The sequence below is a fragment of the Chanodichthys erythropterus genome, chromosome 2 (genome assembly GCF_024489055.1).
Source record: "Chanodichthys erythropterus isolate Z2021 chromosome 2, ASM2448905v1, whole genome shotgun sequence".
Classification (NCBI taxonomy): Eukaryota; Metazoa; Chordata; class Actinopteri; order Cypriniformes; family Xenocyprididae; genus Chanodichthys; species Chanodichthys erythropterus.
In genome coordinates this window covers 4850245-4874500 of record NC_090222.1, presented here as the reverse complement: position 1 = coordinate 4874500, position 24256 = coordinate 4850245, and the positions used below count along the sequence as shown (strand labels likewise).

The window sequence follows — 24256 nt, the reverse complement described above, 5'->3', positions numbered from 1 at the left end:
TCTGTGAACGGAGGAAAACTGAACAAAACTGTATATATAAAAGGAATAAATAGGCCTGTATGTGAAATATATTTCACTCATATAATTAACAGATTAACAAAACAAAAGAAAAAACTGCGACAAGTAGTATATGCTGATTTTCGGTCCAAAAACAAGTCAAAGAAAGGAAACAGAGAAGGCAGAAAGATCATGTTTTAATTTTTTTTTTTTTTTACAAAAGTAAAATGTTTAGATTTTTATTGTGTGTGTACACAAAAGCAAACCCTTTTCAGTTTCGAATGGTGTCTTACTCTTATCTGTATAAATGACAGTATTTTAAGTTGTTTCCGCTATTAAAGGAAAAATTCAAGTGATCGCGCAGATGCCTCGCATACACATGTATCATCCCAGCTAACAGTTTTTGGTTCTGGGAATGTTCGTACATTACATTAATTAATGAAACATTACAGTAACATTACATTAATTTCTTACCACTAAATTAGTGGGACGTGCTTCTTTCTTTTGGTCGGTAAACAAAAACTTCTCGGTTAACATCCTGTTGTCTTTAGTTACGTGTCAAATCTTTCTGAAATCACACTTCACACTTGTATATATATTAATTATATTCAATAAAGAGATCGATAAACGAATGTTAGTCAGTCATTAAAACAAAATGGCTAACGTTAATTTTTAAATTAACAAGTGTGTGCCTTTCTGTGGAAGACAGAAGAAAGCATGTGCTGGAGACGCACATGATCACAGGCGTACAGTAAAGAAAGATACTAACAAACCCACGTATTCTTTTCACTCTTTTTCACACTAACCTTGGCTTTTATATTTTTAGCTATCTGAAAATTATAATGCATTTTAAAGGTGCCATCGAACGTTTTTTTACAAGATGTAATATAAGTCTAAGGTGTCCCCTGTATGTGTCTGTGAAGTTTCAGTTCAAAATACCCCATAGATTTTTTTTAAATTAATTTTTTTAACTATTTTTTGCCTATTTTGGGGCATCATTAGAAATGCGCCGATTCAGGCTGCAGCCCCTTTAATTGCTTGCGCTCTCCGCCCCCTCCCGAGCTCTCGACTCTTATCATTGCATAAACAAAGTTTACACAGCTAATATAACCCTCAAAATGGATCTTTACAAAGTGTTTGTCATGCATGCTGCATGCATACATCGGATTATGTGAGTATTGTATTTATTTGGAAGTTTACATTTGATTCTGAATGAGTTTGAGGCTGTGCTTCGTGGCTAACGGCTAATGCTACACTGTTGGAGAGATTTATAAAGAATGAAGTTGTGTTTATGAATTATACAGACTACAAGTGTTTAATAATGAAAATAGCGACGGCTCTTGTCTCCGTGAATACGGTAAGATACGATGGTAACTTTAACCACATTTAACAGTACATTAGCAACATGCTAACGAAACATTTAGAAAGACAATTTACAAATATCACTAAAAATATCATGTAATCATGGATCATGTCATTTATTATCGCTCCATCTGCCATTTTTCGCTATTGTTCTTGCTTGCTTACCTAGTCTGATGATTCAGCTGTGCACAGATCCAGATGTTAATACTGGCTGCCCTTGTCTAATGCCTTGAACATGGGCTGACATATGCAAATATTGGGGGCGTACATATTAATGATCCCAACTGTTACTTAACAGTCGGTGTTATGTTGAGATTCGCCTGTTCTTCAGAGGTCTTTTAAACAAATGAGATTTACATAAGGAGGAGGAAACAATGGTGTTTGTAACTCACTGTATGTCATTTCCATGTACTGAACTCTTGTTATTCAACTATGCCAAGGTAAATTAAATTTTTAATTCTAGGGCACCTTTAACTATAAAATAATTTATTAAAAGCTTCATTAAACTTGATTCAGACATGTAATTCTGCAAAATAATAGTATGTTTATGAATAATTTAAGCATTTTAGCCTGTTGGTCTTCTGCAACATTTTACTAGTTTACATGGTTATAAAAATAAAATCTGAAAATAAAAATAACCTGGGAAGGTTCTCCTAAGGTTATAAAATAAAACCCGAAAATAAACATGCAGGGAATGTTCTGGGAACATTCTCTTTAGGTTGCAAAAAAAGAATCAATAGAGAACGTTTCCAGATTATTCTTATTTGGTTCCCCCCAAAAATAACCAAATGGGAACTATATGGGAATGTTCGTGTTTGCTGGTATATCAGTTCTAGTGTTATTAACTTGACATCACAGCCTGTTCATTATCAAAATAAAATAGTCAACTAAACATAAAAAGTTACAATGCTAAATTGAAATAGTCCGTACAATCTGTGCTGTTCACTGTGGTATTATGCAAGCGCATTTTTGTACACGTGAAGGACGATGTTTTGCGCCGCTGATGTACAAAGCCTAATTTACAAAATATTTTAGCATCCAAATACATTGTGAACGGAAACATTTGGATTTGTGCCAAATGAGAGAAGTAGGCTATGTGAGCCCAACGGTGATTTCTGTTTCAATTTTGCTTAAAATAAATATTAAAAATAGTTTAGAAGAATAGTAAAATAACACTGGTCTGTATGGGCTTTAAGCTGAAGTACGAGACTGTGTGATGTGACCGAACCAGTACTGTCAAAGTTTCCAAGGGCATAAACACAGAGATTATCATAAGCTATGAAGGACTTTGTTCACAAAAGGAGTTACTTTAAAATTGAGTGGAGGATACATGTATCCTAGTTAGTATATGTGCTAAAAATAATAAAAAACTCACCAGTCTGAGATTATACAGCAACGCTGTTTAATCATCTCACTCACACTGCAACACAGATTTCTCATGCTGCATCTAAACGCTCAGGAAATTGGAGTTTGAATCACATTCAAAGCAGATCGATGCTTGACTCGATATGAAGTGACCTGCACCAGCATCGTCTAGATCAGTCTGCCGACTGCAGATTTGATGTTTAATGAGCCGACATACAGTGTCGGAGCTGATTTAACCTCACTGCTGCTCTTCACTCTTCACTGTTTGATTCTCTGTGCATCACAAATCTTTGTTATGCACCAAATCTTCTATGAAGTCTATATCCATAATGGTCAATTTAGTTAGGTCAGTTTGAAAATCTGTGTTTCTGCAGAGAACACGTGAAATGCTTCTTCCTGGCTTTTGATAGTGAGTCACTTTTTCATCTAGAGGCTTCTTTAAAATGAACCCAGTGGGGAGACGCAGCGACACCTTTTGAGTATTGTGTGTCTTTATAAATGTACAAATTACTTTATTTACTTTAATGAAAACAAATATTAGATTTTTTTTTCCCCCGTCTCTCTGTAGATTGTTGTGCCGAGAGGTCCAGTCCAGGCCAAAGGTCTTCTTCTGTCCTGCATTGAAGATAAGAACCCCTGCATCTTCTTTGAGCCCAAAATCCTGTACAGAGCAGCAGGTGAGAGATCATAGAACAGTCACAATGGGATTATGGGTAGCTGACATTAGATACTTGATGTTTGAAAGCCACAAGGAGCCTGTAGCCTCCTTGCTAATAAAATGGTCGGCTCTTTCACTGATGATTCATAGTTGTTTATTGTTCTCATTCCGTAGCCATCACACAACAGCGCATATGAACCACCAAGAGCTAGAAAAAAAAAATATTGAAAGATTGAAACAAGGAAAGAGAAGAAATAAACCAAACAAACCAACAAAATAAACAATCTTATAACAAAACCACATACGTAGAAAAATAGTGTGATTGTTACATTGTTTCCTTTTAAACCAGGAGCTAAGCTTGCAAAGTTTGTAGAATCCTTGAGACTGTGCCTTGGTCAGCGTGAGACTGTGCCTTGGTCAGCGTGAGCGTCTGTGTCTAACAGCGTGCCATTATATCCGCTGAACTCAGAGAATACACTACCAAAATAAAAGTCTTCAACCACACCCTATTACATTGAACAAAATTCAAATCATATACAGTGGGTACGGAAAGTATTCAGACCCCCTTAAATTTTTCACTCTTTGTTATATTGCAGCCATTTGCTAAAATAATTTAAGTTCATTTTTTCCCCATTAATGTACACACAGCACCCCATATTGAGAGAAAAACACAGAATTGTTGACATTTTTGCAGATTTATTAAAAAAGAAAAACTGAAATATCACATGGTCCTAAGTATTCAGACCCTTTGCTGTGACACTCATATATTTAACTCAGGTGCTGTCCATTTCCTCTGATCATCCTTGAGATGGTTCTACACCTTCATTTGAGTCCAGCTGTATTTGATTATACTGATTGGACTTGATTAGAAAAGCCACACACCTGTCTATATAAGACCTTACAGCTCACAGTGCATGTCAGAGCAAATGAGAATCATGAGGTCAAAGGAACTGCCTGAAGAGCTCAGAGACAGAATTGTGGCAAGGCACAGATCTGGCCAAGGTTACAAAAAAACTTCTGCTGCACTTAAGGTTCCTAAGAACACAGTGGCCTCCATAATCCTTAAATGGAAGACGTTTGGGACGACCAGAACCCTTCCTCCAGCCAAACTGAGCTATCCGGGGGAGAAGAGCATTGGTGAGAGAGGTAAAGAAGAACCCAAAGATCACTGTGGCTGAGCTCCAGAGATGCAGTCGGGAGATGGAAGAAATTTGTGGAAAGTCAACCATCACTGCAGCCCTCCACCAGTCGGGGCTTTATGGCAGAGTGGCCCGACGGAAGCATCTCCTCAGTGCAAGACACATGAAAGCCCGCAGGGAGTTTGCTAAAAAACACCTGAAGGACTCCAAGGTGGTGAGAAATAAGATTCTCTGGTCTGATGAGACCAAGATAAAACTTTTTGGCCTTAATTCTAAGCAGTATGTGTGGAGAAAACCAAGCACTACTCATCACCTGGCCAATACAGTCCCAACAGTGAAGCATGGTGGTGGCAGCATCATCATCATCAGACTGGGCTGAAGGTTTACCTTCCAACAAGACAATGACCCTAAGCACACAGCTAAAATAACAAACAACTCTGTGACTGTTCTTGAATGGCCCAGCCAGAGCCCTAACCCAATTGAGCATCTCTGGAGAGACCTAAAAATGGATCGCCAAATCCAGAGGGCTGTTTCATAAAAGATGCTAAGAAAAGCGAGGATTAAACTCCAAAACCTGACTTGAATTAACCTAACAAATGAGTTTAGGCTAAAACGGTTTCATAAAAGGTAATTGAAGTTCACGCAGTCCCGCTAATTCGATCCAGGTTCACCTAGTCAAGATAATTTTGCGTGCACGGTTTTCTTAGACAAGAGATTATTAGATTATTTATTCTCCATCTGTAAATGTTAGATAGTCATGCAAATATTTCCATTTTGCGGCTTAACTTCACAGTGAACGAGCGCTGCTGCGCGCTAAACAGACGGGACGCAATAGAAGCGCAGTAATTCTAAAATATACATTTCGCTAAAATATTTGATGTTGGACATTAAATGTGCCTTATGTACACTTTCAAACCTACAAGTAAGTGTATTTTTATGATAGTAACTGTAAATGGACTATTGTAATGCGGTAAATCAATATACTTTGGGACAATTACTGAGTTTAGATTCATCTTACCAATTAAAATTTAGTCAGTGCATATTTATTTTAATTTTTAATTTTGTGATTGTAATTTCTGCTCTTCTAATTCCTAACAATCTAATTAAATATTAGGCACAAAACATTTAGCCAGTAAGAAAGGAAAACACACACACGCACGCACGCACGCACGCACGCACGCACGCACACACACACACACACACACACACACACACACACACACACTATATATATATATATATATATATATATATATATATATATATATATATATATATATATATATATATATATATATATATAATATATAATATATAATATATATAATATATAATATATATAATATATATAATATATATAATATATATATATATAATATATATATATATATAATATATATATATATAATATATATATATGTTAATAAAGTCAAATAATTGTATGTGAGAGAGTCAGCTGTAATATCATTGCGTTCCTATTGGTCAGTGTTAGAGAAGCTCAGCTTAGCCTGACAGTTAGCCTGCTCCAGACCAGGCTAGTTTCCCAGCACAAGTTGCCAGAGAAACTGAGTTTGAACTAATTTAAGTTTGTTTTATGAAACAGAATTCGCTGACAAGAAGTCTGACTAAGTAAAATAAGCCTGGCTTGTTTTTTAATCTTGTTTTATGAAACAGCCCTCAGGTGTGAAATACTTGTTGCATCTTTCCCAAAAAGACTCTTGGCTGTATTAGATCAAAAGGGTGCTTCTACTAAATACTGAGCAAAGGGTCTGAATACTTAGGACAATGTGATATTTCAGTTTTTCTTTTTTAATAAATCTGCAAAAATGTCAACAATTCTGTGTTTTTCTGTCAATATGGGGTGCTGTGTGTACATTAATGAGGAAAAAATGAACTTAAATGATTTTAGCAAATGGCTGCAATATAACAGAGTGAAAAATTTAAGGGGGTCTGAATACTTTCCGTACCCACTGTACATATTCAAACATAAAAAAAATAATAATAATAATAAAATATCTTAAAGACCACAAATAACAAAACAACATAAACATAACGCACCGGGGTTATTACAGAGCCTGTCCTTCTCTTACTCTAAAATGAATTAAAACGGCATTTTGCAAATTATTCATGTACAGTAGCATTTATAAGCTCATATTGAGAAACTACATGGAATATTTATGCTTTTAATAAAATTAATCCAACACACCAGATGTAAAAAAGAAAAAAAAAAAAAAAAAGGTGAAAACCCTAAAAAAAAAAAAAAAAAAATTGGTGCACAATAAGAAGACTTTTTTTTTTTTTTTTTTGTAATACATTTATATGGTAGTGTTTGAAAGCACACGGAAGTGTTTGATTTTGGGAGCGGGAGCGTTTGAACCAGTCTGCTGATAGACGCCTGCATTCAAACACTCCCGTGTGTATCTGTGTAAGCGCTTGAAGTGTAACATTTTTAAAATTACAGTACCGATTTCTTTACTCAATAAACACTATATATAAAGGCTAATGCTTTGAGGAGCGATGAAAAGAATGTTTTAGTCTAGCATTTGTCATTGAGTCACAGCCAATATGGTCTTAAATAGTCTCTGCAAAGCACTTTAACTTTAATAACGTGAGATTTTGGCCAAATAACAGAAAAAACTGATCTTCCACATAGCTACAGTAAAATTTGTAAACTGTAAGTTGATGAAAACGTAATGCGATGCACTTTCTGAATGCAAAACATGTGTGACCTGGTGCTGGCAAAATGAGTTGCAATGAGCACATTTTCAAAAATGAGTTATTGTTATTTTCACAATCTCTAATAAAAACCTTCAAAATGCTGTATGATTTTTTTTGGAATCGGAGAACAAATGACTGAGCTACACCTGTTTGAAATCAGTAGAGTCAGCAAAATCAACTTTGAGAATAATCGAGTAAAAGTTTTCTGAAGGTTCCAAAACAAAATCACCTAGCAACCAAGCCTTAAAATGCCTGGTAATAACCCAAATTTGGCACACACCTCATCAAAACCAAATATCTATAGGAAAATATATATATTCAACTTTTTTCCCATCAATATTTTACTTTAAAGTGTTAGTTTACCCAAAAATGAAATTCTGTCATTTATTACTCACCCTCATGCCGTTCCACACCCGTAAGACCTTCATTAATCTTTGGAACACAAATTAAGATATTGTTAATGAAATCTGATGGCTCCGGGAGGCCTCCATAGGGAGCAATGACACTTCCTTTTCCAAGATCCATAAAGGTACTAAAAACATATTTAAATCGGTTCATGTGAGTACAGTGGTTCAATATTAATGTTATAAAGCAACGAGAATATTTTTTGTGCACCAAAAAAATCTAAATAACGACTTATTTATTGATGGCTGATTTCAAAACACTGCTTAATGAAGCATCAGAGCGTTATGAATCAGTGCATTGAATCATGATTCAGATCACGTGTCAAACCACCAACGGCTAAAAATCACGTGACTTTGGCGCTCCGGACAGCAGATTCGATACACTGATTCATTACGCTCCTAAGCTTCCTGAAGCAGTGTTTTGAAATCGTCCATAATTTTATAAGTCGTTATTTATTTATTTTTTTTGGTGCACCAAAAATATTCTCGTTGCTTTATAATATTAATATTGAGCCACTGTACTCACATGAACTGATTAAAATTTTTGGACAATTAAACTGAAACGCTAGCCAATATAGTGATGGAAGTTTCACGTCTAAATATATGCACAGCCTGGTTTACATTCCATCAGTAAGAGCATGAAGGTTGAAGAGTGTGAAGGTTGAATTAGCAGAGCAATAGCTATACATGAAATATTTGCAATCAATACAACATAACAGGAGACATATCAGAGATCCAAACAGGACAGATTGTTGGTGTGTGTCACCATCATTCCCAAGATGAATTGATGCGGTTGTAAGGCCCGCCCAATCGGCCCAACAGCGGTTTCCCACACGACGGGGAAGGTTTCTTACACGTTCCGTCTTTTCAGCGTGGCAAAGTAGTTTAATTCCAAATAATCTTTTATCTGACTCCATGTTATGACCTTGAATTTAGTTTAGAATGTCAATTGATTATTGGTCATGTGTATAATAATTTGGCTTTACATTTGAATATTCTATTTAACTCTTTACTCTTATTGTACTCGTTCATTCGGTTCTCAGAGACGCACAGGGTCCTCGCACTGGCCATTCATTAATATGCGGGCCCACGATCACAAACTCGCCAGTCTTGGTCACTAGACAGAGGTAATTGACTATACTAATAGAGTGCCGCTCTCATGCTTGCTTTCTCTAAAAGTATTTGGTTTAGTCCCCCATAGATCTGTATACACAAAGTAACACTAACTCTAGTCAGAGGTCATAACCACTACTACAGATAAGCCGACCAATATTACTTCTCTTATAGTAGCTTTGGTTTGGTTATGCCATGGTTTTACCATGTACACTTAGCTAGAGTAACATTACAATAAACAGAGGCAAGGCTCACCCTATTTAGGTTGGTCGATCAACATTTTGTTGTCTTAAACGGAAATTCCCTTTTAGCCTTTACAGTCTAAGTACACTTGAACTAATGCCAAGCGTTAGTCGGTTAGTTGGTGTGCCCTATGCTCCACTCAACTGGACTTTAGTCCGTTACTAACCTGACGCAGACTTGCGGTAACAACGGATACATCGTAATCTACTGAAGTCATTAATTTCAGAGTAAGTCAGAATAAATCAAATGTGACAATTTATTAGTCAGGTAAATGTATCATGCCAATTACATAATCAATTCAAAGATGATCAATACAAAACATCTAATGCTCAGAAATAGAGTAAGATGAATACCTGACATTATAAAAATACACTAGGGTCACAGACCTAGGGAGTTCGCACCTTGCTGTGGAACAGGAGGTAGTTTGGACCCTGGGAAAGGGGCACACTCACAGTTGCAACCAAAGTATTTCTAAACTCTTAAAACCTTTAATACTTTGGTTTACTTCCATGTGGACGAGACCATTGTACCAGTTGCACTGAGACATTTCAAACGATACCAAACATGACTGTTAATTGATTTGCATTGACAGAACATTATAATTTGTATATAATCCTTTTAAGTGAACTGAGTGATGGGAAGAATGTGTAAAGGGAAGAAAATGGGGGAGAAGGAGCAAATGTGATGGAAAGAAGCTTTCCCACAACTTCACTCTGTGGGGTGTGGAGACAAATGGCTGTATGTGTTTGTGCTGTCCATATCTCAGGAGATCAAAGTATCTGAGGATCTGTTGATCTTACACAGTATTGGCTGCAAAAGGAGGCCCTACACCATACTAATAAATTATTGTATTGTCCATCCACTGTATATATCCACTATATTGGCCATTGGAGACCTTGCTCACAATTTATATCAGTGCCGTCATTGACCATTGAATGCTTCATCTACTAATGAAAACTTAAAACAAAAAAATGAGACGTGAAATATAATACAGACCTGTCAAACAGGAAAGTGAGGAATGAGTTGCAATGGATATTAACCAGAAAGATGTGGACTTTTTATTCTGAAGAAATAACCAATTAAATAAATACTTTTGTTAGTAGTTTCATTACCTGTACAGTCAGTCAGTGTTATTAATTATGTAAATGGAAGTTTCCGCTCCCATCTTACCCGTTCATATATTAGTGTTGTCTGAGTGTTTAGTTGTTTTAGATGTTTGAACATCTCGAATGGTCTTAATATTGCTTGATGCTTTGCAGCTGTTGACTGAAGAGATGTGGTTTCTCATTTCTCTCTCTCATTGCCTTACATTGTACATGTTTTTCTACAGTATGGCTCCATTTCAGTCAAATGCTTTAGTGCAGAATGTTTCTCTCACAAGTGATGAGAGGAATGTGGGGAGGATTTATTGAAGTTGGCATTAAATTAAATTCACCATATTTATTTTCCATGCATGTTATAGATCGTTTTGTAAACAATTTATCCATGCATATGTTTTTTGACCTCGTAATAGTTTAATCAAAAACGGCAAACTTTACTCCATCATTTAGTTCTTTTAAACCCCGCCCCTGCAAGTTCACATTTATCTGCTTACACTTTTGAGGGCCACGCACTACTTCTGTTACATTGTCACGATCATTTTATAATCATGACATGCATAACTGTTTGTCCACGATGTACCATCTTGATTGCTCTAATGCTACAGTCTTTTTACTCATCATGGGACTCTGAGGTCTTAGGATCAGGAAAGTAACATCATTAAAACATTATTTGCCTGATGAAACCACAAGAAAACACAATCTCAATTCTTCTCTAGTGGCAGTTCTGATCTGTTATGTCAAAGAAAAGAACCTCCAGAACACATCTGTTATAATAAAATGAAATAATTGCTGTTTTTATAAGTTGCATATGAAAATATTTTGGATAAATACAGGGTTACTTTAGAATAGATATCAGTCTCTTTTCCACATAATGTCGTTACAGCATCTTCCATCTGGGGTTAAATTAACCACAGCCAAAACTAACCAGCCGCACTTTAAGCCATTGGTTAGGAGAAGAATTTTTGGTGCAGTTTAAAGCACAAGTAAGTGTGGCTGTAAACGACATAATCGTCATATCCAAAGAAACCGTTAAATAAAGAAATAAAAAGTGGAAAAGGAAAATTGATGCAGTTTTAAGGAAGCCAATGCAACTGTGGTTTGCCATGAGGATTAGTGCATATTTATCTCCCGATGGATCGCTTTAGATCTGCTCTCTGTCTGTCTTCATGTTCACTTGAAAATCTGACTTATGTGTCTCTCAAGAATTTTGTTGAATGACTTTAATTTCCTGATTGAACATTTGAGCTTGTTTTAGGATCTTTGGCTCTTTATCATTATTTAGTTTTAATTTTAGACCGGTGCTTTTCTTTTTTTCATGCGGTTATTCTTACATGTGGGAATAAATCATTCAGACATTCAGTTTGTATAAATCTTGATTTGAAAACATTATAGGTTAATGGTAATGTGGAATTTTCCAATTTCCACCTTGTCTTTTTTTGAATCAGTCATTATTGCCAACATTGGATTTAATGTGATAAATTATAACTCCTGCAAGTTTAGTTGGCCTTAAATATGTCTTTGATTTATTACATGGTATTTAGAAGTTCACATCACCTTATGTGTAAATTTAGATTTCATTTTCTGAAGTATGTTAGTGTTTTGTTAATCGTCCATGTGAAGTTGTCTTTTGCAATACTAGGGTGTTGTGGGTTGTTGCCAGGGAGTTGCTATGTGGTTGCTAAGGTGCCCTTATGCTTTAGCATGTGACCGTGTGGTTGCTAGGGTACTTTGCTTAGTCAAACCCCTAGAGAGTTTTAGCATTGTGTCAAAAACACACCCATAATAGACAGCAATGTTGTCAACACTGCAAGCATGTAATGCTGCTACACACCTTTGGAAATATGATATCCATATAAGGTATTTTTCATGTTTATAGTCAGGTTTTTTTAATATAGGTTTTTATTAAAAAGTGGTTGTACCATTAAATCCAGCAGTATTTTTAAATGATAGAGTGTGTGTCCGCTGGAAACACATATCAGGCATCCAGCAACCTACCACTCGAAAGAATCTGGATCATTAGTGATGCATTTTTACTAACTTCATCAATCACTTGGACCCTGGGGTAAAACCTCCCAACCACAAATCGGTGAGCTCAGCCTGAACCGCTCCAACAGTCACTGCGATCAATAGCTATCAATCATTTTTTTTTAAATATGTAAATTGAGTGTGATGCATAGCAAAAATGTTTTTGGCTGCAAGATTCTTGCTGATGTTAGGATCAAGAAACAGGCTGTGAATAAACATAGGGTCACTGCCAATAGAAAGTGAATTCATTTGTTATTGACACCCTAGATTGGGCAAGTTTGTTACAAATGGCAGCTGTAGTAAATTATAATAATACATACATAGGGGTTTAACGGATCATAGTTAATACGTGATCCGTACAGCACAGGCCCCATGGTTTGGCACAAATGTGATTCTCAGATTAGTTGCAAAGTTTAACCATCATATAGTGAAATAGGGATTATTATTATAGGGATTATACTTTACACGTACTTACCTAAGAAAGTACTGTGTATTATAAGGTAACTACATGGGTCAAGGTTAGGTTTAGGGGTAGGTTCAGGGTTAGTACCTAGTTATTACCCAGTTATTGCAGTTATGACAATAAGTGCATAGTATGTACATGGGGAACAGGACTGTAAAATAAAGTGCTACCAGTTTATCATTTGCACATCAAGCAATTTTAAACCATTCAAGTGCAATTCAAAGAGGCTAAAGAGAACTCAATTGACCCTTTGCAAAAACCCGCCCCCCTTAGTTACTGTCCGACAAGCCATGGCGCTGTCACGCCACACAGAGTGAAAAATACATCGCGGAGCAAAAGGACACTGACAACACGTCGACAGACAAGACAGAGCAGATTACTTTTGATATTTAACAAAGTCCCAGCTTTCAAACTGTGTAGTTTTTTTTTAAGAAAAAGCAATAAAAAACGTTTTGTGGCTCTTTAATGTGTCGTGACAGATTGCTGTAGCACCTCAGCTCATGTCCAACTGCGTTCAGCACTCGCTTAGTGAGGTCTGATCGCGCTCTGACAACGGCAGTGATGTCTCGCGCTTATACTTCAATGAGTGCCAGACATCGTTACCGTTGTCAGAGCGCGATCAGACCTCACTAAACAAGTGCAGAACGCAGTTGGACATAGTGGCGTATTAGAGGTAAAAAATGATATAAATACTGTTCGGTTTCTCGCACAAACCGATCTTTTCGTGTCTTAGGACATCAATGTGTCGTCACGAGCCGCAGGGTTTAATTTGGATTTGTCTATGCATGTTTTTTTGACTCTTATAAATTGTGTTACCATTGACACGCATTATACGGCTGACAGACGGCAACGGTTGGAGTTAAAAATCATCATTAGTGTTCTACTGAAGAAACAAAGTCACCTACATCTTGGATGCCCTGGGGGTAAGCAGATAAACATCAAATTTTCATTTCTGGGTGAACTATCCCTTTAACTCTCCTGTCCGAGCAGCTTTTTGTGCTGTTACGAGAGATGTCAACAGGTGCTTAGCACCCTCACTTGATCATTATAATTGGATAAATTCATTACATCACATAATTTCTCTCCTGTTTATTTAACTCTTAAATAAAATTCCACCAACCCTCATTATTTCATACTCATCATTTCAAGATATTGTCACCTCTAAACTGGACTAATTCGTGCTATAAGTGTGTTTTAATAAAGGGAGTTTTTGGCTTTTTGTATGAAAAAAAGAATAGCCAACAGTTAGTGTGTAATGATACAACAATGGCACTTTTGTATTCTTATTGCTGACCTCGTTTTGATTTCAAGTAAATGAAGCATATATCCTGGAATTGAACACCCTTACAGTTAGGGATTATAACCATCTTCTGCTTAGTAACTCTACACGTTCTGGATATTAAGCACAGTAGTAATGTTTAACCTGAATGTTTGACCTTTCAGTCACCTCAATCGCCACATCTTGACAGTGTTTCATTTCTTGCCCTTGACCGGTATGTGAAAATGTTTTATTGCTATACTGGTTTATGTTATTTTGAGATTTACTATTATCAGATGTGCTCCAGGCAAACTACAATACAAAAAATCCTGGAGCAGCTTGCTGTGTGTATAGCTGCTAAGCATTACTTCAGGGTTTAGAGCCAGTTTAAAGAACAAGATGGTTTGTATTAACCTGTGGACCAAAAGCCTATGAGACTCAGTAAAGCTCTCTAACCACAACACTACTGAGACATCATGAAACGAACTGCTATTGAAGCAATGTTAAGAGTAATTGTAAACAAGTACAAGCAGTTTTCAAAAATAACTGCATTTGCCAAAAAAGTGAGGTACTTCTAAAAGTATTCCACTTATAATAAATAAAAGAACTGGAATATTTTGTCCAAAGTACATGTGAAACATTAAAAGCGTTCAGTCTTAGCTCTTCCTGGTTAAGAAAGTTACTTAAAGTACAAGCAAAAAATAAACACTTACAGCTACAGAAAAGATCATATGGAATTTTTCACGAACCTCTATTTCTACTTCTGAGCAAAAGTACAGTCCTAACCAACCAAAATCAACTTTTTCAACAAAATTACTTTAAATGTCATTGTCAAAGCAGCACGATTTCCCAGAAGTCAGCAAAGACAATGACTTCAATGAGCACATAAACTGGGATGGGGAAAATGGCTCTAATTAAACATAATTTAACAATAAAGATAATTCAGCATTTAGGAACAAAAACAAAACCTCGTGAAATATGACAGCTGTGAAATGTTCTTTCTGTACTCGTGCTATTAGCTGAGACAAAAACATTTCTTTTGCTAGTTTCTTATCTTGTTTCGTCCAGCCTTGCAAAACTCGCCCTGCAACTTACACATCTATCCAACGCCAAAGAATAGGCAGGTCTTATTCCTTACTTTTCTATGAACAGATCCCATATTCATCAACTCTTGCCCTCTGCCTGTTCATCTCAATGCTAAAAAAAGCCCCATTCTACTGTTATACGTCTTTGGCCAGCTAGAAGTCTATTGCGTGTTGCTGTCTAGAGAAGACTGAAGCCTGGACGAGTTGTTATGATCTGAATGGAAGGGTTTCAACTCACTTGTCACCAAACATCATGCAACCATTTTGTTTCATGTCCTCAGTTATGTCCTCAGACTTTTATTCCCCTTTTTTCCTACTGCAATTGAGCAATATAACAGTTTCTTTCACAGTTTTTGGATTTAATCCTAACCCTATAAAGTCAACTGTGTCATGTTTGATACACAAATTTCTAAGGACTCTAAATGATCAACATGATCAAACCTTTGCTGAAAAACCTGTGGCACACAATCTACTACATACTTTCTGTCATCTAAATGAAATTTATTTTAAGCAAATAAAAAGCGTTTTAGTATAACTCTAAAAATGTCCACCTTCATGTGTCTTTTTGCTATGAAATGGTAAAAATTAAACATTAGAATTACTTTTATATTGTTAGTAATATTTCAAAATGAACACTTACTGGACTGAAGCAACTTATTTAACAAGTTACATTACAAGCTATCATAATTTTATCTTTCTTTTTGGCCGTATAAATGTCAGCATCTGCACCAAATTTCATATTTTTGCTCAGTTTGGGATCTCTGATTAAAACAAGTTTTTCCTCCTCTAGTATGACTGTATCATTCTATATGAGCCATAAAAGCCGGATGTATCAAATATGACACTTAAAAAAAAAAAAAAAAAAAATAAAAAAATATATATATATATATAATGTATATTTATAATAAAAATTATAAATAATAATGACCAACACCTGTGAAGAGACAATGCCAACCCCTGCGAGGACTTCAGAAGACGCAATCATCTGGATCAACATGCACATTGCCCAATTTCTATATCCTAATTATTGTTAATGTAATTAATTTTTCCAGGAGCTCATTGCTTCTACTTTCAGTTAAACTGCTAACAGTGATTGTAAATTAATTGCCTAAATTATTACATTATTTGCTAACTGCATTCTCTAAATTGTAATGTTGACATGCATTCTCTGTAAAGCTGCTTTGAAATGATATGTATTGTGAGAAGCTCTATACAAATAAATGTGAATTGAATTGAATTGATTATATGTTTTGTCTAAAGTTCAATAAACTGTTCAGTTAAAAAAATATATTTCTTTGGTAACACTTTACATTTAAGGTGTCATTTAACATTAATTTATGTATTAACCAACATGAACTAAAATAAGCGATACATTTGTTACAGTATTCATTAATCTTTCTTAACATTAATGGAAATATAACTTCATTATTTGTTCATGTTAGTTCACAGTGCATTAACGAATGTTAACAAATACAACTTTTGATTTTAAATGTATTAGTAAATGTTGATATTAACATTAACGAAGATTAATAAATGCTGTAGAAGTATTGTTCATTCTAAGTTTATGTTAACTAATGTAGTTGACTAATGTTAATAAATGATACCTTATTGTACCAAGTGATACCATTTATTTTTATTATTTCATATGTCAGGCTTTATAGGGTGATGTGCAATCTGCCATTTTGTTTTGCAGTGGAGCAAGTGCCCACAGAAGCCTATCACATCCCTCTCTCCCAGGCCGAGGTCCTGCAGGAGGGCAGTGATCTCACACTGGTGGCGTGGGGAACACAGGTACGTTTGTAAGAACTTGTACTCATCCTGTGTTCACCATCAGATTCAGGAGAGCCAGAGAGCTTTTGAAATCATAAAAGCTCTCTGGGTGTCCTGAAGCTCAGCTCAGACACTTCACAGGCTTATCCTGCTCAGTGACTGATGTACCTTATGATAAAGTGCAGAGAGAAATCGTGGGTCATGGGACTTTCAAGGCTTGTTTCTAATTGACGATAGTGTAGTTCTTTTTCTTTTCATTCATCCCACTGAGACTTTATACATGAGCAGCACAAACTAGGGCTGGGAGATAAATGGAATATGCATTACCGTTCAGAAGATTGTGCTCAGAAAGAAATTCTAGCTTTATTCAGCAAGGTTGCATTAAACTGTCAAAAGTGACTGCAAGGAAATTTATAATGTTACAAAAGATTTCCATTTCAAATTAATTCTGTTCTTTTGAACTTTCTATTCATCAAAGAATCTTAAAAAATAAAATGCTTCATGGTTTCCACAAAAATATTAAGCATCATGACTGTTTTCAACATTGATAATACTAATAAATATTATTTGAGCATCAAATCAGCATATTAGAATGATTTCTGAAGGATCATTTTAAAATATATTCACATAGAAAACCATTTTTAAATTGTAATAATATTATTAAAAATATTACTGTTTTTACAGTATTTTGTTCAAATTAATGCAGCCTTGGTGAGACTTATGAAACACAAAAAAATCGTACTGACCCCAGACTTTTGAATGGTATTTTATTCACTATTATTTTGTTGCTATGAAACTGAATCAGTTCAAACATTGAGGAATGAAAGCTGTGGTATTGCTTTGTGGCATTTTATGTTTTTTAATATTTTAGTAAATGTACACATAAACAATGCAGTTTATTAGTGTATTTTTATGTATAAATTATGAAATGTTTTTCCACACTATTTTTCACAAAAAACCATAACCTGTTTAATTAGTTTTTTTTTTTCATTTGTTTTGCTCCATACATTGTTTTAAACATTTAAAATGTACTTTATATATAATATAATATAATATAATATAATATAATATATATATATATATATATATATATATATATATATATATATATATATATATATATATATATATATATATATATATATATATATATATAATTAATTTTTTTTCTTCTCATTATTAAAGGTGCAATATGTAATATTTTTGCAGTACAATATCCAAAAACCACTAGGCCAGTGTTATATATTTTGTTCACTTGAGTACTTACAATATCCCAAATGTTTCCATCTATTTGTAAATTGTGAGAAAATTGCAATTTTAACTAAGTCTCCGGGACGTGTGAGGAGTCGTCTGTCAATGGCGTCATACCCGCGTTACCCTCGGTTTCTGGTTTATTTTGTAGAAACCATGGAAACACCAAAGACGCTTTAATATATTACATGTTTTAATAGACAAGGAAACAACGGTTTTGATATATTCATTGACAGAAAACTAATTATTGCTATATAGCTCAACACATTTAGTCTTATTGTATAAATCTAATTTTCTTGATTTTTTGCAAGTACTAGTACCATGAAGTTTTGCTTCACCATGCCTTAGAGAAAAACACTATTTTGTCAAGTAGCTAACATAGCATAATCAGATGCAGCTTTATTTTTAGTAACAGTAATACAGCATTTTCTCCATCATACAATACGTTTTAAAATTAATTGCATTCCATTTATCAACACAAGACATCCAGCATTTAATATGATTTTAACGTTATAACATAATTTTCAACACACTCAAATGTATCTAATATGATAAACAGAGCTGTGTTACCTCGTACTCATGACCGGAAAAGCGGAAGCTTTTGAGGCGTGTTGCGCAATTGCTCCAGCTCCTCGTTCAGCTCCCACAACACTTGGTCCTGCTCTGCTTCATACTACAATAATGTTAATAATCGCATCCATGAACATGATTTGTTCCTGAGTCCTATCCCTGTTCTTTTGCACAGTCCGTTGAGGTGGAGATCACATGCCCCAAGATTCCACTCTAAAACTTGGCATCATCAAGCTACACCTTTGTTTTAAATAGGCCTCTAGCAGACAAAATTATTACATATTGTACCTTTTAAGTCACGTTTATTAGCTGTGCCACGCATTTTGAACACTAACAGAACCTCAACACTGGCTGGAGAGGCTCTGAAACTGCAGCCAACAATAGAACCAAGTGTCATAACGTTAGTCTTTAGCGTTAACTGTGAGCTAACCTTTGACTGTTGGGTTGCAGGTACATGTTATGAGGGAAGTGGCTGCCATGGCACAGGAAAAGCTGGGTGTCTCCTGTGAGCTCATTGACCTTCAGACCATTTTGCCTTGGGACACAGAGACCGTTTGCAAGGTATGATGTGAACACAAATGTTTGCGGAGGTATTTCATCTTAATTAAAAAAAAATTGTGTAGGAGATATTTTCAAGAAGCTGCTCTTTTCTAAACAATGAAAGTGAAAGATTGTTTGGGCTCTTGAACTCTAAAAAGGACCAAAAAAGTATCATAGAAGTATCATTCCTATTTATACTCTGTGTAGGAGAAGACCTTCAGCTAATAATAACTAAAATAAGGTTTCAATTTCCAAATTTCCATTTCAGTTTAGTTAGTTAGTTTATTGTTCATTTCAGGAAATTTGTCTTGGACTCAAAGCTGCAAAACATACAACATTCGGCAACAACATTGTCTCTTTTGTTATTTTATTAATGGTTTCAATGTACTGAAGCTGTGAAGTTCTAGGGTTTTGTATATAAAAAAAAAAAAAACTAGAATTTTATTTAATATTTTGTATTTTTTAGGGGATTTTATGCTATTAAATTATATTTGAAAAAGAAATGTTAAACTGTTGTAAATCATAATATTAAAAAAAAGTGAAACAAAAAAAAAAAAAAGTTTAAGTTTATTAAAAATTATTAGAAAGTTGCATAAAAATACTATTTTTAAAATTTTATATGAATTATATATTTTCTAAAGCATGTTTTACTCTAAAACTGTGAGGAAAATTAAAACCTAAACAAGTTGTTTCAAATTTGAGGTTGATATCTCAAAAAATTAGCTTTCAGTAAGATTTAGTTTGGGTGCAGTACCAAACGAATGAAATTCACTTCCCAATCGTTTCCAATGCAGTCAATTTTGTGACTCTTTTTCAGGACCATTTAAACCTTTTCAAATCCTGTCCATGATTTTTTTTTCTTTGTGTTCATATAGCAAGTGCCAAAACCTTTACCAAGTTTTGTACCCTTCCGATGAAGTAAAAAGTTCTAACCAAACGTAAACCAAAGCGTACAATTATTTTTGGTCAAAAATGACTGAACAGCACCAGAGGATTAAGTTCAATGCCGAACCCCAAAAAACTAGTGTTTAAAGATTTATGGGCCCATCACAAAACTGTAATGTCATGACAAAATATCTGTCAAATTAGAGTTGTAATATTGCTTTATGGTGGCACTTTTCATTGTATGGTAATCTCCCAAATAGAACTGCTGATGCAAAATGTAATTGTTCTGACAGGAGCAGTGGAGTAGAATAGCATGTCTTACTAAATCTTTGCAGTAGATTATTGTTTTGGCAGTGTGATCAGGGCGAAGATGTAGATTCTCATGGGTTGTTTGTTGGAAAGAAGCTCTTTAAATAAACATTAAACACATTAAACTGCCTGCATGAAACTCAATAGTGTGTTTACAGTAAAGCACTACACACTGTTCACCCTTCTGTTCAGAAACCACATGGGAGAATTTCACCCTTGAAATCATTTGTTTGACTTTTCTCCAACAATATGTACCATATCTCCTTTATTCGCTGTTAGTGTGTTTGGATGTTGGACATTCATTGCATTAGATTCACAATATCAAAATCGAGTCTTCGTGTCAAATCTTTTGTTTTCTTGAACTTCACTTTTCTGCATTTTTGACATTAAGGATTTGTTCACTTTAGAATTAAATTTTTCTGATAATTTACTCACCCCCATGTCATCCAAGATGTTTATGTCTGTCTTTCTGTAGTCGAAAAGAAATTAAGGTTTTTGAGGAAAACATTCCAGGATTTTTCTCCATATAGTGGACTTCACTGGGGTTCAACGGATTGAAGGTCCAAATGTCAGTTTCATGAGGAATAAGGGTCTTATCTAGAGAAACGATCGGCCATTTTCTGAAAGAAAAAAAAAAATTATATACTTTTTAACCAAAAATGCTCATCTTGCACTGCTTTACGATGCTCCACGCATTACGTAATCACGTTGGAAAGGTCACTCGTGATGTAGGCAGAAGTACCGAGCAATTGTCTACAAAGTGAACGTGCAAAGACTAAGTCAAACAGCCTTTACAAAAAAAGGTTAAGCAACAACGTCGGACAATTTTGAAGTTGGAGAAGAATGAGATGGAGTTTTTCGCCTTACTTTCACCTACGTCACACGTGACCTTTCCAATGTGATTACGTAATGCGTGGCGCATCGCAGAGCAGTGCAAGATGAGCATTTGTGGTTAAAAAGTATATCATTTTTATTTATTTAAAAAAAAAAAAAGACTTATTCCTCGTCTGGGATCATGTAGATCTCTTTGAAGCTCATTGAAACTGACATTTGGACCTTCAGCCCATTGGTAACTTTTTAAGTCCACTATATGGAGAAAAATCCTGGAATGTTTTCCTCAAAAACCTTAATTTCTTTTCAACTGAAGAAAGACATAAACATCTTGGAAGACATAGGGGTGAGTAAATTATCAGGAAATTTTATTGCTGAAGTGAACTAATCCTTTAACTATAGACATGATCTGCTGTTTTATTTCAAACTGTACAAACATTGTTTAAAAGTCTGCTTTTTGCTGTCTTTACACTAAATACCATATGGTTTGCTAACCTAATGCTTTTGAGGCTGCAGTATATCACACACATATGCCATTATTTGGTAGCAGTGTAGAGTAACTTTGTAATTTAACAATTTGCAATGAAATGGAACAACTGAAGCAATTGAGGAATATGGTTTGCTCATGACCCAAGAAAATGCAGTTGTGTTCTATTAACTTCAATAAATTCAATATCAAAGTGCAGAGCAGAAACATTTTGAATCCAGATGTGCATCGATCTTCACTGAAAGAAGCAAACAAACATGCATGTCTCTGAATGCTCATTGTGTTTGTTGTTGTTGTGGGACAAACAGATGAACACATTGACCATTTCAGTAAATAAAGATGTAAAACAGACCAGTATTTGAAGGTTTATGATCAATGTAAAATGCACTTATAAAAAAGTAAAAAGGCACCAAACAAAGCTTGATTTGTACCATGTTTGTTCATTTGACTTGGATATGTATGTGTAATGTCTCAGTGAATAGGAATAAAAAACAGAACAAACTTGTACTACTTGCATCCTCACGCAGCATTTGTATGTTTTTTTCAGAAGACTTGAAATATGGCACATATACACTGCAAAAGTCAATAAGTTCAGAATACTCGAAACATTTGAGGAAACTTATTACCTCAAACCTTTTAAACAAACTCTTTTTTTTTTTTTTAAGTTAGTAGAACTTATTTTTTGTGACAAGCGGAGCAAGGCCAGTGTGGTGCGCAGGTGTCTCTCAATAACAATCACGTCACCAGCATCCCTTCGCTCACACAGTTCTCAGCTTTGCCCAACTCGTCATAATGTTAATTACAAACAGTTTATTTACATAAACATCACATTCAGATCTTGGTTAAATGTTAGATAGCAAATAACACATGCTGTTATAATAATCAAAGAGACTGTCATTATATACTTGCATTTATATAATCAAACAATGTACAGCATATATGGTCTTAAGAGTTTTGCAGCCCATCCTCAACCTAACTGCAGGCTCTACTCTTCATCACAACCCTACAAAACTAACATAACAGAACCTGTAAATCCCAGCATAACACAACATTAGACACCAACTTATGTCTCCCTATGTTAATCTTGTGCAAAAACACACAATATAACACTTAATTTCAACATTTATTCATACAATCTGACGCGAAGCATGTTGAGAATTAGAAACCTGCTGCAACTCGACTCAATCATATTAAGTTCAGTTTAAGTTCAGCTGAAATTTTGAGTTCATGCATTTTTATTTGAGTGAAACAAACTCATTTAATTTGATTAATTTCACTGTTCAGTTTTACAGTGACAGACAAATGTTATGATATTTTGTCTTTTTGTGTACTTTCTATGTTTGACAGCCTCAGTCCTCATGCAATGTCATACCGAAATGTAGAATATTAAATGGTATTAAAGATATTACCAGACTATACTACGGGTCTGTTGAATGCTCAAATTTGATTGGTTGTTCAACGTTCTGAGGTGTGCAGTTATTTTCAGTGAAATGCACGGCTCAAGTAGTTCTAGCAGGTCTTGACCACATAACCGTTCCACACTTCGCCAAATGATATCAGTTATTTCAAAGGTCCTTACAGCCTACAACCGCAAAAGAACCAAAACCCACAATGACACCGACCAAGCAAATAAATATAGTAAACAATAGGATGAAAACGACAAATTATTGTCATGGTTTTTGCCACAAAATAACTGTATCAACGGTATTATTCTGCTATCAAGGCTCAAGCCTACATTATTAGTTCTGAAATGATGTTGGCTTGGGATGGGATGTATAAGAAATTTGTCCCACACACAAGAAAGTTTTAAGGACAAAAACCTGACAAATGTCTTGAAATACAACAGTGTCTTGAGGTGTGGTAACCGTAGTACAAGCGGAATAATTGACTCCGGGCCATTGAATTCTTACCCAAGGTGGTAATGTGGCCACGACACGACATGCTCGGGTGTGCATTGTTTTCTAAGAATTCAATGGCCTGGAGTCATTTATTCCTTACTTATACTACTACATAATATTATTACACATTCATATCAATTTCAAACATGTCTATTTTAGTACATCCAGTTGTGGCTGATGAGAATTATTCATGCAGTCATTATGAGTAATATTCCATTTTATGCACTGAAACTTTATTGTACACAATAAGGTAGTCATGGCAGTTTTATTAATTTACTATATTAAATATGCAGGAAAATCCAAATTTGAGTGTACACTACACTTTATAAGTGGGTGGTATGACTGTTTTGGGTGGCTGCATTTATTTGATCAAAAATACAGTAAAATTTGTGAAACATTATGACAATATAAAATAACTATGTGAATATGTTGTAAAATATAATTTATTTCTGTGATCAAAGCTTGAATTTTCAACATAATTTCTCCGGTCTACTGATTTGCTGCTCAAGAAACATTTCTGATTATTGGTTGTGCTGATCGATTTTTTTTTTTTTTTTGGTGGAAACCGTGATTCATGATGAATAGAAAGATCAAAAGAGCAGTATTTATTTGAAACAGATTTTTTTTTTTAACATTATAAATGTGTTTACTCTCTCTTATTAGCAACTTAATGCATCTTTACTGAATAAAAGTATTAATTATTTTAAATAAGAAAGTCTTACTGACCCTAAGCTTTTGAACAGTAGTGTATGACACAGATACATGTCAACACCACTAGATGTCCT

At 34.9% G+C, this 24256-nt stretch overlaps 1 protein-coding gene across 1 annotated transcript in view; it reads left to right on the top strand.

The window, feature by feature from the left end:
- The window catches only part of bckdhb (branched chain keto acid dehydrogenase E1 subunit beta), a 100204-nt gene that overhangs the window by 16615 nt on the left and 59333 nt on the right, over positions 1-24256 (top strand). The window contains exons 6-8 of the mRNA XM_067400000.1: positions 3293-3401; positions 16624-16721; positions 18972-19082. Coding sequence (XP_067256101.1) covers positions 3293-3401; positions 16624-16721; positions 18972-19082 — 318 coding nt within the window. The remainder of the gene's footprint in view (positions 1-3292; positions 3402-16623; positions 16722-18971; positions 19083-24256) is intronic.